This window comes from Atta cephalotes, assembly GCF_000143395.1.
Source record: "Atta cephalotes unplaced genomic scaffold scaffold00045, whole genome shotgun sequence".
NCBI classification, from domain to species: domain Eukaryota; kingdom Metazoa; phylum Arthropoda; class Insecta; order Hymenoptera; family Formicidae; genus Atta; species Atta cephalotes.
The window spans coordinates 1,369,576-1,382,017 of record NW_012130109.1 but is presented as its reverse complement, the minus strand read 5'-3'; the positions used below and the strand labels follow the sequence as shown (position 1 = coordinate 1,382,017).

Sequence of the window (12,442 nt, the reverse complement as noted above, 5' to 3'; positions counted from 1 at the left end):
AAACTAGATCCTGTGATAGATTTCCTAATCTTGATAATCGTCAACTTTAACGCTTAATATCTCGATTCGCAGAGTGACACTTTTTTTCTGCCAGATTCTTTTATCTCATGCAAAAACGCGTCGAATGAGTCTAATTTTATTGATTTTTGAGATAGGGACCCTAAATAATTATACCGTTTTTGAATTAATAAGAAGCATAATTTTTTTTTAGACATAATTATACATATTCTAACTACTGTGGCTAGTTAAAAAAATCAAAAATCTTCGTTCATGTCCGTAATATCTGTATTTCTAGATCATTCAAAACATTCTTCTAACCTAAAAAAGAGACCTTCTTTTTAATTGAACTTTTTGCTGAAGTTCTTACATGGTTCATTTTTTCTCTTTTTCTCTTCAACGTGGAGAGAAAAGCAAGAAAGATGAACCGTAAGAACTTCAGCTAATAAGATACCTGGGGCCTTATTCTTGAAAAGTATCGCATATGAAAAAATAGAGAAAATGTATGCTATGTAACGCATACCAGAGAGAAACCTGAGAAAGGACATAACGGCCCAACACGTAGCACGATTATAGGTGCGGCAATGTAAATCTGCGAGCTTAATCACATGAACTTCGAGCTATTCGAAGAATTAACTCCGCCAAGAATTAATTCCGAACATTATAGTTGTAAACTATCCTTTAAGATTAGATTATAAAATGAAAATATTTATTTTTATGAATAAATAAAAAATATCCTATTAATTGAAAATTTGTTTCGCTTTTTACTTTTAGAAACTGATAATCTTATATACTAAAAATATATTGTTACACATGAATGTAACAGATTCATATGCAAGGTGTATTTTCTTAAAAGAAAATATTACGTTGCAAAATAAATTTCGGCAATTTATAAGTTATATCACTTGATTTATATTCGTTAGAGTCTTTAATATATTAATATAGTATTTTTATGTCATTCCATATATGCAACATAAGCTTTGATCTAAAAATTAACTAGCAAATTCTTTGTTTTCAAATATATAACTTAAAATTTATAAAGAGAAAAAGAATTAAAAACTTACTTTCCTCGTTAAATATTGTACATAATGTACTCCTTCAATTTCTATTTGATAGCATTTGTTGAATGTTTGTAGACTCAGACATTATAACAGTTCAAATATACTATTTGTAAAATAGAAGTATCAAAAGGGATGAATGTACGTTAACGAATGTATGTTAACGAATCAGTTGAATACATTAGAGGCTCCGCACAATAAAAAAACGGGAACAGAGAATAAGAATTCAACCTATCAGAAACTATGTATTCCACAATATATGATTTCTGATAGGTTGAAATTCTTATTCTCTGTTCTCTATTTCTTTTATTATGCGGAGTCCTTTATCATAAATATACAGGTTATAAATTTAATTTAGGCGCGAAAATCTGCATTAGTTCTGCGAGCTCGGTTCTTGAATCTGGAGTGGATCGAGCAGTTCGATTGGCTCTAGAAATGTTAATACCGAATGCAAATGAGATGACAATGTTGCAGAAAGATGCGAGTTACCGAACAATTTTCGAGATAAAAGAGCAAACAGATGTCTCTGATTTGCAATGCCGACGCACCTTATATGAATCAAATATCGATTTATCATCTCCAGCCTTAAAAAGTGGACATTGTTATGTAGTTTATATTTATTTTATCAGAGGGCAGTAGTGTGTAGCAGCATTTTGCGATTAAGGTGCAGCCACAATAGAAGGCATAAGAAATTAGGAATAAAGATTTCAACCTATCAGAACATACACGGTTTCTGATAAATTGATATATTATTCCTTATTCCTAATTTTTTATTCCTTCTATTGTGACTGCACCATTACAGGTTTTAGGCTGACATGTCCTCTCTCTGGTTTCTCTCTGGTAGGAACATATTAGAATATATTAGAGCATGCGACGCGAATAAATCTACTATTGCAATGAAATAATTTAAACTTTATGAAAATTAATAAAAATAAATTGTAAATATATTGAAAAATATATATAAAGAAGAAATATAGAAAAATATAGGAAAAATTAAATAAACTTAATAATGTATATTTATATGAAGAAATATTATGTAATTATATATCTATGAAAATATTATGAGAGAAAGCCGATATAAAAAAAATGTATATACATATATGTCCAAAAAAATAAGTTTAAAATACAATAAATAAAAGAAATCTTTCTTGCTCGATTTTCTATATTTCTTTTGTTCTTTTTCGCTTTATCACTTTTTCACAAAAATTAAACCAATCTCTCGAGGTTTCTCACAACATTTCACCAAATAGACAATACATGTAATATTTCCCTCTAAATTTCTACTTTATGTATGCTTGAAAGACAAATGTTTAAGGGCCGGTTCCATTTTTTAATAAATTTTATCTGTTGGGTAAGTAGCAAGATTACACTCAATCACACTCAACCACATGCGTGGATTGCCAGATTTACCTAACAGGTAAAATTTAGCAAAAAGGTGGAATAATTGGGCCTAAATGGAACATTGAAACACTCATTTAAATAAAAGAGAGAGAGAGAGAGAGAGAGAGAGAGAGAGAGAAATAAAAACAGGAGAAAATGAGATGAAACAACTTACTTATTTCACGCATGTGCACTCTATTTTGACCAACATAAAATCAGGAGGTCGATATGGATTTTGAAAGGAGGTGAAAATTACAAAAGTGAGCAAAGGTTACTAGGTATTGGACCAATTAAATTATGAATACTCTAGTGAATTTACTCACTTTTGTAATTTTCATCTCATGTGAAGATATACAATCGATCCCCAGGAGAATTGAGCTACTGTATATACTGTGGTTACAGTCAATTACAGTAAAGGCTCCTTTAAGGATATGTTCAGATTCCTTACCGGGGTTATGTTCCAAAACTTCCTCTCCGAGGAAAATTTTACTCGAAATATATAGTACACGTAACATATACTATAGCTCATAGAGTAAAATCTTTCTCGGAGAGGAAATTTTGAAACCTGGGTGGGTGACTGAATGAACCTAGCGAAAAATACCGGAGTGGTTGGGGAATCTGAACGCACTTTAAGATAAGAGTGTCCTATATGCATCGGTTACAGCAAATAGTAACGTAAATATATCAGATTTAATATAAATTATACATATAATTAATATAATTATATATAACTCTATAAAATATATATATAAAATATATATAATAATGATAAAAGATATAAGATAAATATCTTACCAATATTTTAAGGTTTTCCCAACCTATAAAATTTAATAAATTAAATACTTGGCTTCCTTTGAGTTATGATTTATACTTTTTATAACAAACAAGCTTGAAATTTAAATTTTTGTATAAATGCACGTCAAACATACTGGGATAGCACAGAAAGTCTTTAATGCGCCACTACATTCATTCCACTCCTCAAGGAATCGGTGATTTTTCCATCCTCTGTGAATAGAGTCTGAACGTTCCATATAAGCGTCCAGGAATTCTAAGCCGGTAATCATAGTCGTGTCTTATTTCAAGACTATCTTAAGTAATATTAATGTCTTAAGACGCTAATGCAGCCTTCTGATGGTTCGTGACTTCTTAAGATCATATTTAAGATGTCTTGAATATAAGATCTGACTATAAATACCGGCCTAAAGAATCTAAACGCTTTCTGGTGTGGGGAATCTGAACGCAGCCTAAGAAAATCATTTCATGCTAAAGTATATGGCTTACTTAAGTATATGGCTATTGGTCGCGCTAGATCGCCGACTGATGGCGTTGATCGCGCTGTCGTAACCGTCCCTGAAATGGTATCCTTGCATTTCGGATATTGTGGGGCATTGTGGGGTGTTGCTTGCTTACATTGAAAGTTTTGTGGCGCCAATTGCGCTACTTTCGGATTTTATGCGTTTTATTTGATTATTTTCAAGGATGCCGGCGTTTTTGAAGCATATCGAAGTTGACAATTTCAAATCTTATAAAGGAAAACTTATTATCGGCCCGCTAAAGTCATTTACGGCTGTAGTTGGCCCCAATGGATCCGGTAGGTTATCATTCTGTGTGTCAACAATGGTGCGTTCAGCGAATGCAATGCTTAAATGATAGTTTTTTTTATCAGGAATAGTTATACATTTCTAGATTTGTTGAGTCAGTTATATCTTGATTTTCTAAAAGTTACTCATTCAGTCATTGAGTTCACTGAATGCAGGTATGGCATTATATGTTGAAAGGTATATTTACTTATACCTAGATGTGACTGTGATGTGTTATTATTAACATGTGTGCTACAGGAAAGTCTAATTTTATGGATGCCATCAGTTTCGTCATGGGTGAAAAGACTAGCAGTCTACGAGTCAAAAGATTTAGCGAGCTGATTCATGGTGCATCCATTGGTATGCCAGTAGCACGAAGGTAACTATATGTATACATGGTATTCATTTATGGAATTGTACATTATAATTTGTATGTTTCATATTGAATTACATAAAAACTGTAAATTATTCTTGATTTCAGTGCTTCAGTAACAGCTGTATTTGAGTTAGAAAATGGAACTGAAAAAAGCTTTATGCGTTCAGTACAAGGTTCTTCTTCTGAACACAGAATTAATAATAATGTAAGTTTTGTAGTTGAATTTTTATTTAGTTGCATTTAAGATCTTCAAAATATTTTTGTCATAGGTTGTTACCAGTCAAGTTTATCTTAATGAATTGGAGCACCTTGGTATTAATGTTAAAGCAAAGAATTTTTTAGTATTCCAAGGTGCTGTCGAATCTATAGCCATGAAAAATCCAAAAGAACGCACTGCTCTGTTTGAGGAGATTAGTAATTCTGGTTCATTAAAAACAGAATATGAAAGGTAAGTTTCAAATGTTGCTATATGTAATTGTACTTGAAACAGATTTGTAAATGATAAAAATAACATTGTAGACTAAAAACAGAAATGCTAAAAGCTGAAGAAGAAACCCAATTTTCATATCAAAAAAAGAAAGGAATTGCTGCCGAAAGAAAAGAAGCAAAATTAGAAAAAGAAGAGGCTGAAAAATATCAACGTCTCAAAGAAGAATACGTGCGTATATGTTTTGATTTTGCTGTAATAGTTAAGGGAGCATAGAATTCTTTTGGCTTCATAAAATATTTTTCATGTTTCTTTTTTCTAGAAAAGATATGAACTACAAGGATTAAATTTTTTTTGTAAATGAAAGTACATATTTTTAACTACTAATCACAATTATTAATTTTTTATTTTATATTTCACTGAGAAGATTCCCCTTAATTAATATCATATATGTTGAAAAAATTAAAATTATTATATTAAAATTAGAAAATTAACTAATCAAAATTTAAAAAATACCTCAAATACATGCAAAATACAGACAAAATTTTTCAAAATATTTTAAGTCTTTTCTAGATGTTGACTTGTGTTTATCTGGACATTGTCAAAACTTGAGCCAAAAATATTTCGATTTTGTGCTAAAGCTATTCCATTTTACAGTATATACAATGTGGTAATTGAGTTATCTAAAAGATTTTAAGATGTGATTCCTCACACAAATCAAGATAAACCTCCGTTACACTTAATTACAACGGCTTAGATTAAATAATAAACGATATTTAAGTTGAAAGAAAAATTTTATTTTTTTTTAAATTTCGAAAACTATTCTAGTTATTTTGATGAAATTTTTATATTACTTTTAAATATTTTATATTACTTTAAATATACACAAAATTTGGACAAAATAACTCAATGGTTTTCGAAATTTTTCCTTCAACTTTGACACCTTTGAAATTAGATTGTTTTGAATATACAGATATTCATGTGAAGTTTTTATATTGATTTAGTATGAGAAATCATCTCTTAGAAATCTTTTAGAGTACTTAACTATCATCCTCTATACTGTTTATTTTTCTTGTCTATATATACTTATATAATTGTCAATCACCAAAATTTATTTTTTGTTTTTAGGTGGAAAAACAAATAGATTTACACTTATTTCGATTATTTCATAATGAAAAGAATATTGAAAATTTAGAGGTTACTCAAAAGAAGAAACAACATGAAATTGAAAAAGTTGAGAAGAAGAAGGAAAAAGCTGAGGAATTATTGAAAGAGAAGAAAAAAGATGCCGCTAAATTGGCCAGAGATCTTGCTAAGATAGAGCAAGATATTAGGGAAGTGGAAGTAGAAATTACAAAGAAGAGACCGACGTTTATTAAAGCCAAAGAACGGGTTGCACATATGCAGAAGAAAGTGGAATCCGCACGCAAATCTTTAGCACAAGCGCGTATTGCAGACGAGGCTCATAAAAAAGATATACACGAACTGCAAGAAGAATTGCGTCAGGTGGAAGAAGCTAAAGCTGCTTATGAAGCGAGTATAGCAGGACAATCACAGTTACAAGGAAGAGATGTGCAATTGGAAGATGAACAGGTACAAATAAATTACGTAATATTCGTGAAATCTTAAAACACATTATTATTTAATTTATAACTATTTTTTTAATAAAACGTAATTACAACTTAATAAAATTATGAATAATTGCAATTGTTTAACTAACAAAATACTTTAAGGTACAGGAGTATAATCGTCTAAAAGAGGAAGCTGGTAAACAATCCGCGAGATATCTTCAACTTCTTGATTCTATCAATCGCGAACAAAAATCAGACCAAGATAAGCTCGACAACGAAGGTAGAAAAAAAACCGAGATAGAAAACAAGCATAAACAGAAAGGTCATATGCGAGATGAGGCACTCAAACGAGTAGAAAAGTTGGAGGAACATATAAAAACATCGGAAGCTGCATTGGAAGATCAGAAAAAGCTTAGAGCTGACTTACAATCCGACGTAGGCACATCAAAAGATAAGATTCAAAATTTGCAGCGAGAGTTGGAAAACATTTCGGAGCAACTTGGTGATGCTAAAGTTGATAAACATGAAGTATCTAGAAACAAGAAAAAGACAGAAATTGTGGAGAATTTCAAACGTCTATTTCCTGGAGTGGTGCGTTATCTCTTCTCGCTACTTTTTTTAAAATTGAAATGAAATGATTTATTTGTTTTTTTTCTTTAGTACGATCGTATGTACAATATGTGCGAACCAATACACAAGCGGTATAATGTTGCAATTACAAAAGTACTTGGTAAATACATGGAAGCTATTGTGGTAGATACTGAGAAAACTGCCAGACAATGTATCCAATATTTGAAGGAACAGTATCTCGAACCGGAAACATTTCTTCCACTTGATTACATACAAGCTAAACCACTTAAAGAACGTCTTCGGTAAATAAATAAATTATTACATAGTCTTTAACTTTTTGTCATTTTATGTTTTTTATATTCAACTTTATAATGGTGATTTTATATTATATATTATTTTGCAGTAATATACAAGAACCTAAAAACGTGAAATTATTATATGATGTGTTGCATTTTTCTCCGAAGGATATTGATAGAGCAGTTCTCTTTGCAACTAATAATGCTCTTGTATGTGAAACACCTGAAGATGCAAATAAAGTAGCGTATGAGATGGACAAGAAAACAAGATATGATGTAAGTATATATGCATTATTTGCTTAAATTAAACTATAAAATCATAACTAAACTATGATGTGTAAAATATTTACAGTGCGTCGCATTAGACGGTACATTTTATCAGAAAGCTGGTATAATATCTGGTGGTAGTTTGGATCTTGCAAAGAAAGCGAAAAGATGGGATGAAAAACAAATGTCTCAATTAAAGGCGCAAAAGGTAATACATTTTTATTTCTATATAATATAAAGATAAAAACATATTTTAATTTTTGTTTATAGGAAAAATTAACAGAAGAACTGAGGGAATCTTTGAAAAAATCACGCAAGGAATCTGAATTGAATACGGTTGAATCTCAAATACGTGGTTTAGAGACTCGTCTAAAATATAACAAAAGCGACTTATCTGCAACAGTAAGTAGTATTATTAGGAAGTTACTGTAACTGTTCACTTAGTTATTTAGTTATCTTGTAATAACGATTTGGTAATAACATTGCAATTTTTTTATATGATAATGTAACATCAGAATTGAAACAATCAATAGTTTACTTATAACGGGTTTGAAAAGTCATTACTGAAAAAAATAACTCGCAATTTGTAACTTGTTACTTTTTAATGTAACTTGTAACGGAGTAATTTACTCCGGGTGTTACTTTTTTTTTTTTTCCTCCCAATAAATGAAGCGTAATGGTGAGAATTTATTTTTCAAAGTGACTTTCTTAACCTTAACATAACCTCAGCGTTTAGTTAGTCATGATTATATAAAAAATTGCAACATCATTATGAAATTGTTATTTTAAAATATAACTGTAAAAAAATAATAAAACAAAATAATCATTCCCGATTATTATACAGAGTGGTCCACTTCCAAATCGATCATCTTGAATATTTCACTTATTTTTAATGATATAAAAAAATGTTTCAAATGAAAATGGAACAGTTAGGGATGTATTTTGATCACATTTTTTTTTTAGATGGAGGCGCCAAAAGATATGAAGGTCATTTTCACTTTTTTAAAACGGAATTATATGATTTTTTTTAGATATATAATATGATTCCTCAAATTATTCTGCATATAAAAATATTAAGATAGATATTAAAAAAACAAATATATAGTTTACGAGACATTTTATACTTTATTCTGACAGTTTGACGTGGAACATAAAATATTTCATAAACTATACATTTTTTTGGCAACTATACCCTAACTATACCCTAATACTTTTATGCACAAAATAATAAGATGAATCGATTGGTGCAGAAAATTTGTTAAAAAATTGTTAAAAAAAATTATACAATTTATAATGTGCAATTACGTTTTTTTTTTTAATAATAATTGTATGTTTTCTTTTCCACATTAATTGATTCATCTTATTCTGTGCATAAAAGTATTAAGCTATAGTTACCAAAAAATTAATAGTTTACGAGATATTTTATGTTTTATGCCAAAATGTATCAGAGTAAAATGTTTCGTAAACTATTAGTTTTTTGATATTTCTTTATCTTAATATTTTTATATGCAAAATAATTAGAGGAATCATATCATGTAAAAAAATCACATAATTTTATTTTAAAAAGTGGAGGTGACCTTTATACCTTTTTCCGAGCCTCCACCTAGAAAAAAAACAATATTACCAAAATACATCCCTCTCGAAACTATTCCACTTTCATTTAAAACATTTTTTATACTATCAAAAATAAGCGAAATATTTAAGATGTTCGATTTATGTGGATATTAGAGTACACAGGGTGAATAAAAAGTTTAAGACTTGTGAAATATTTCGAAAATAAAATATTTTGGGGAAAAATGATTCAGACAAAAGTTGTTTAAAAAGATTTATTTACTGATCACATCTGTTTTTTGATTTTGGGTGGCGTTGTCAAGGTCATATCGATTTTTTTTTTAATGTGACCCTATTTTTGCTTCCAGAATCTAATAACTAATGTCAAGAGCTTTTCAAAACACTACAATGAAGTTAATTTTCATTATGTAATTACTTTTCGAGTTATGAAGCTTGAAAGTTATAGTACCATCAGTGTTAGCATTATCAAAGATTCCAATCGATGAAATTTTTTAAATGTTCAAAGTCATGATCTGAATAACATTTATTAAGATTAAGGCTATTGGAAGTTGTTCTTCATAATTTTGTACTAAAAATTTTTATGTAAAATTGAAAATAAGAGGAACAATTTCCAATAGTCAGAATCTTGACAAATGTTATTCAAGTCATGAATAATATTCAAGAAGTTTTAGCCATCGGTCAGACGTGTAATGCTAACGCCGATGGTATTGTATTGTAACTTTCAAACCTTATAACTTGAAAAGTATTTAAAATATTTTATTATAGTATGTTCTTAAAATCTACAAAAATATGCAATAAAAAATGCAGGTTTCTGTTTTAAAAAATCGATGTGATCTTAACTTGACGATACCAAAATTAAACGAATGTAATCAGCGTATAGATCCTTTTAATCCCTACACTTTTGTCTAAATCATTTTTTCCAAAAATGTTTTGTTTTCATGATATTTTATTGGACTTTTTATTTACCTTGTGCATATTGTTTTGACATCATATGTAATCATTTTAAAAAGTACAACATAATTTTAAAAATAATGAATACAATTTTTATTGTAGCAAAAACAAATTACGGATCTTGAAGTGGAATTAGATGGTCTGCAAAACGAGTTAAACATGTTTGGTGTAAGCTTTGTGATACATTTTATATATCGCATGCATATATTTATTCATAATTGAATAAAATATTTTAATATTTTCTATGCACAGCCTGCAATAGCTGCTATCGAGAAAACCATGGCTGAAAGGGATCAAGAAATACAAAACATTAAAGAAAAGATGAACAATGTTGAGGATGACGTGTTTGCTAGTTTTTGTGAACAGATAGGAGTTTCCAATATCCGTCAATATGAAGAAAGAGAATTAAGGTACGAAGGAATTATTAGATAAGTATTGTCTTATAAGTATTATCTTAAATTTAGATACTAAAGTATATTAATATTCCAGATCGCAACAAGAAAGAGCAAAGAAAAGAATGGAGTTTGATAACCAATGCAATCGTATTTATAATCAATTGGATTTTGAGAAACAGCGCGATACAGAAAGTATGCTGTGAAAATATATTATTTTATTTTATACATTCTATATGTGTGATTAGCTTTTGCATTATATTAATATTATTTATAATATAGGCAATGTTTTACGATGGGAACGAGCGGTGCAAGATGCAGAGGATAAATTGGAATCTGCAAAACAAACCGAATCTAATCAAAAAGCGGAGATCGATCATGACGAACAGCAAATGGAACAATTGAAATCGTCTCGTAATGCTAAAAAAATGGAGGTTGATCTGAAAGAAGATGAAATCGGTAAAGCTAGACGTGAAGTAGGAACCATCGCAAAAGACATTCAAGCAGCTCAGAAGCAGTTTAACGCAATTGAAACAAAAATTGAACAGAAGAAGGCTGAACGACATGCTGTCTTAATGCAATGCAAGGTTTGTTAAGTCTTCAATATGAGATTATTTGACCATATAAATATTACGTATATTTTTTTGAATTATTAAGTGTATTTATCAATATTCAGATGGAAGATATTGCAATACCTATGCTGTACGGAAATATGGAAGATATAGCAGGTGAGACGAGCACTACGAACGGAAGTGAAATTAATAATGATTCATCAGTAAGTACGCAACAACAGTATGAACGCGAAAAGAGAATTACTATAGACTATACACTTTTGCCCGAAAATCTGAAAGATGTGGAAGAAGAGGATATCAAAAAGACAACTGATAAGCTAACAAAAATAATCAATGATTTACAAAATACAATACAGCGCATACAAGCTCCAAATATGAAGGTTCGCAATATACTGGAAATGATATGTCGATAAATGTAAAAAGTTATAAAGACATGAAATTTTTTCTCTTTTAGGCAATTCAAAAATTATATTTAGCGAAAGAGAAATTACAGGAGACTAATGAAGAATTTGAGCAGTCTCGTAAAAAAGCAAAGAAAGCGAAGACACAATTCGAGAAAGTGAAAAAAGAACGACATGACAGATTCATGGCGTGTTTTGAACACGTAGCGAACGAGATTGATCCTATTTATAAGGTTTGTGAAGCAATAAATTTATGTAAAAATCTATACATGTACAGATAAGTTTATAATTTATATAAATATATTTTATTATATGTATATGTATATTTTTATGTATATTATGGTTCCAGAGTCTAGCGAAGAATCAATCTGCTCAAGCATTCCTTGGACCAGAAAATCCTGAAGAACCTTATTTAGATGGCATTAATTATAATTGCGTGGCTCCTGGCAAACGGTTTCAACCAATGTCCAATTTGTCTGGTGGAGAAAAAACTGTCGCTGCACTGGCTTTGTTATTTGCAATTCACAGGTTCATATTTTGATTTTGAACATAAAATTGATGATATAATTCGAATATGATGAATGATCAATTAAAATTCATTGTTCGTTTATATTCTTTATATAGTTTCCAGCCTGCACCATTCTTTGTTCTGGATGAAATCGATGCGGCTCTCGATAATACTAATATAGGAAAAGTGGCTAGTTACATTCGCGACAAAACAAGCTCGCTGCAGACAATTGTCATATCGTTGAAAGAGGAATTTTATTCGCACGCGGATGCACTTATCGGAATTTGCCCGGATGTAAGTAATTTTTGATCATAAATCATTTTATGTCTTTGTCAGTATTTTAGTCGATTAAATTTGTTATATGTGAATTATAGGTAGGCGAATGTTTGGAGAGTAAAGTATTAACGCTCGACTTGACTACATCTCCTACACACGTTTTCGTAAATGTTCATTATTTAAAAGNGAGCATTTTCTTTATATATATATATATTTATATATATATATATATATATATATATATATAT

The 12,442-nt window shown here is 29.8% G+C and overlaps 1 protein-coding gene across 1 annotated transcript in view; it reads left to right on the top strand.

Annotated features, from left to right (window-relative positions):
* The first annotated feature begins 3,914 nt into the window (after positions 1 to 3,914).
* The window catches only part of LOC105622493 (structural maintenance of chromosomes protein 1A), a 9,564-nt gene continuing 1,036 nt past the window's right edge, over positions 3,915 to 12,442 (top strand). The window contains exons 1-20 of the mRNA XM_012203910.1: positions 3,915 to 4,026; positions 4,274 to 4,394; positions 4,497 to 4,596; positions 4,661 to 4,839; positions 4,911 to 5,049; positions 5,947 to 6,411; positions 6,552 to 6,980; positions 7,050 to 7,261; positions 7,363 to 7,531; positions 7,608 to 7,730; positions 7,793 to 7,924; positions 10,148 to 10,213; positions 10,298 to 10,455; positions 10,535 to 10,632; positions 10,720 to 11,024; positions 11,114 to 11,389; positions 11,464 to 11,643; positions 11,760 to 11,938; positions 12,035 to 12,212; positions 12,293 to 12,358. Coding sequence (XP_012059300.1) covers positions 3,915 to 4,026; positions 4,274 to 4,394; positions 4,497 to 4,596; positions 4,661 to 4,839; positions 4,911 to 5,049; positions 5,947 to 6,411; positions 6,552 to 6,980; positions 7,050 to 7,261; positions 7,363 to 7,531; positions 7,608 to 7,730; positions 7,793 to 7,924; positions 10,148 to 10,213; positions 10,298 to 10,455; positions 10,535 to 10,632; positions 10,720 to 11,024; positions 11,114 to 11,389; positions 11,464 to 11,643; positions 11,760 to 11,938; positions 12,035 to 12,212; positions 12,293 to 12,358 — 3,687 coding nt within the window. The remainder of the gene's footprint in view (positions 4,027 to 4,273; positions 4,395 to 4,496; positions 4,597 to 4,660; positions 4,840 to 4,910; positions 5,050 to 5,946; positions 6,412 to 6,551; positions 6,981 to 7,049; positions 7,262 to 7,362; positions 7,532 to 7,607; positions 7,731 to 7,792; positions 7,925 to 10,147; positions 10,214 to 10,297; positions 10,456 to 10,534; positions 10,633 to 10,719; positions 11,025 to 11,113; positions 11,390 to 11,463; positions 11,644 to 11,759; positions 11,939 to 12,034; positions 12,213 to 12,292; positions 12,359 to 12,442) is intronic.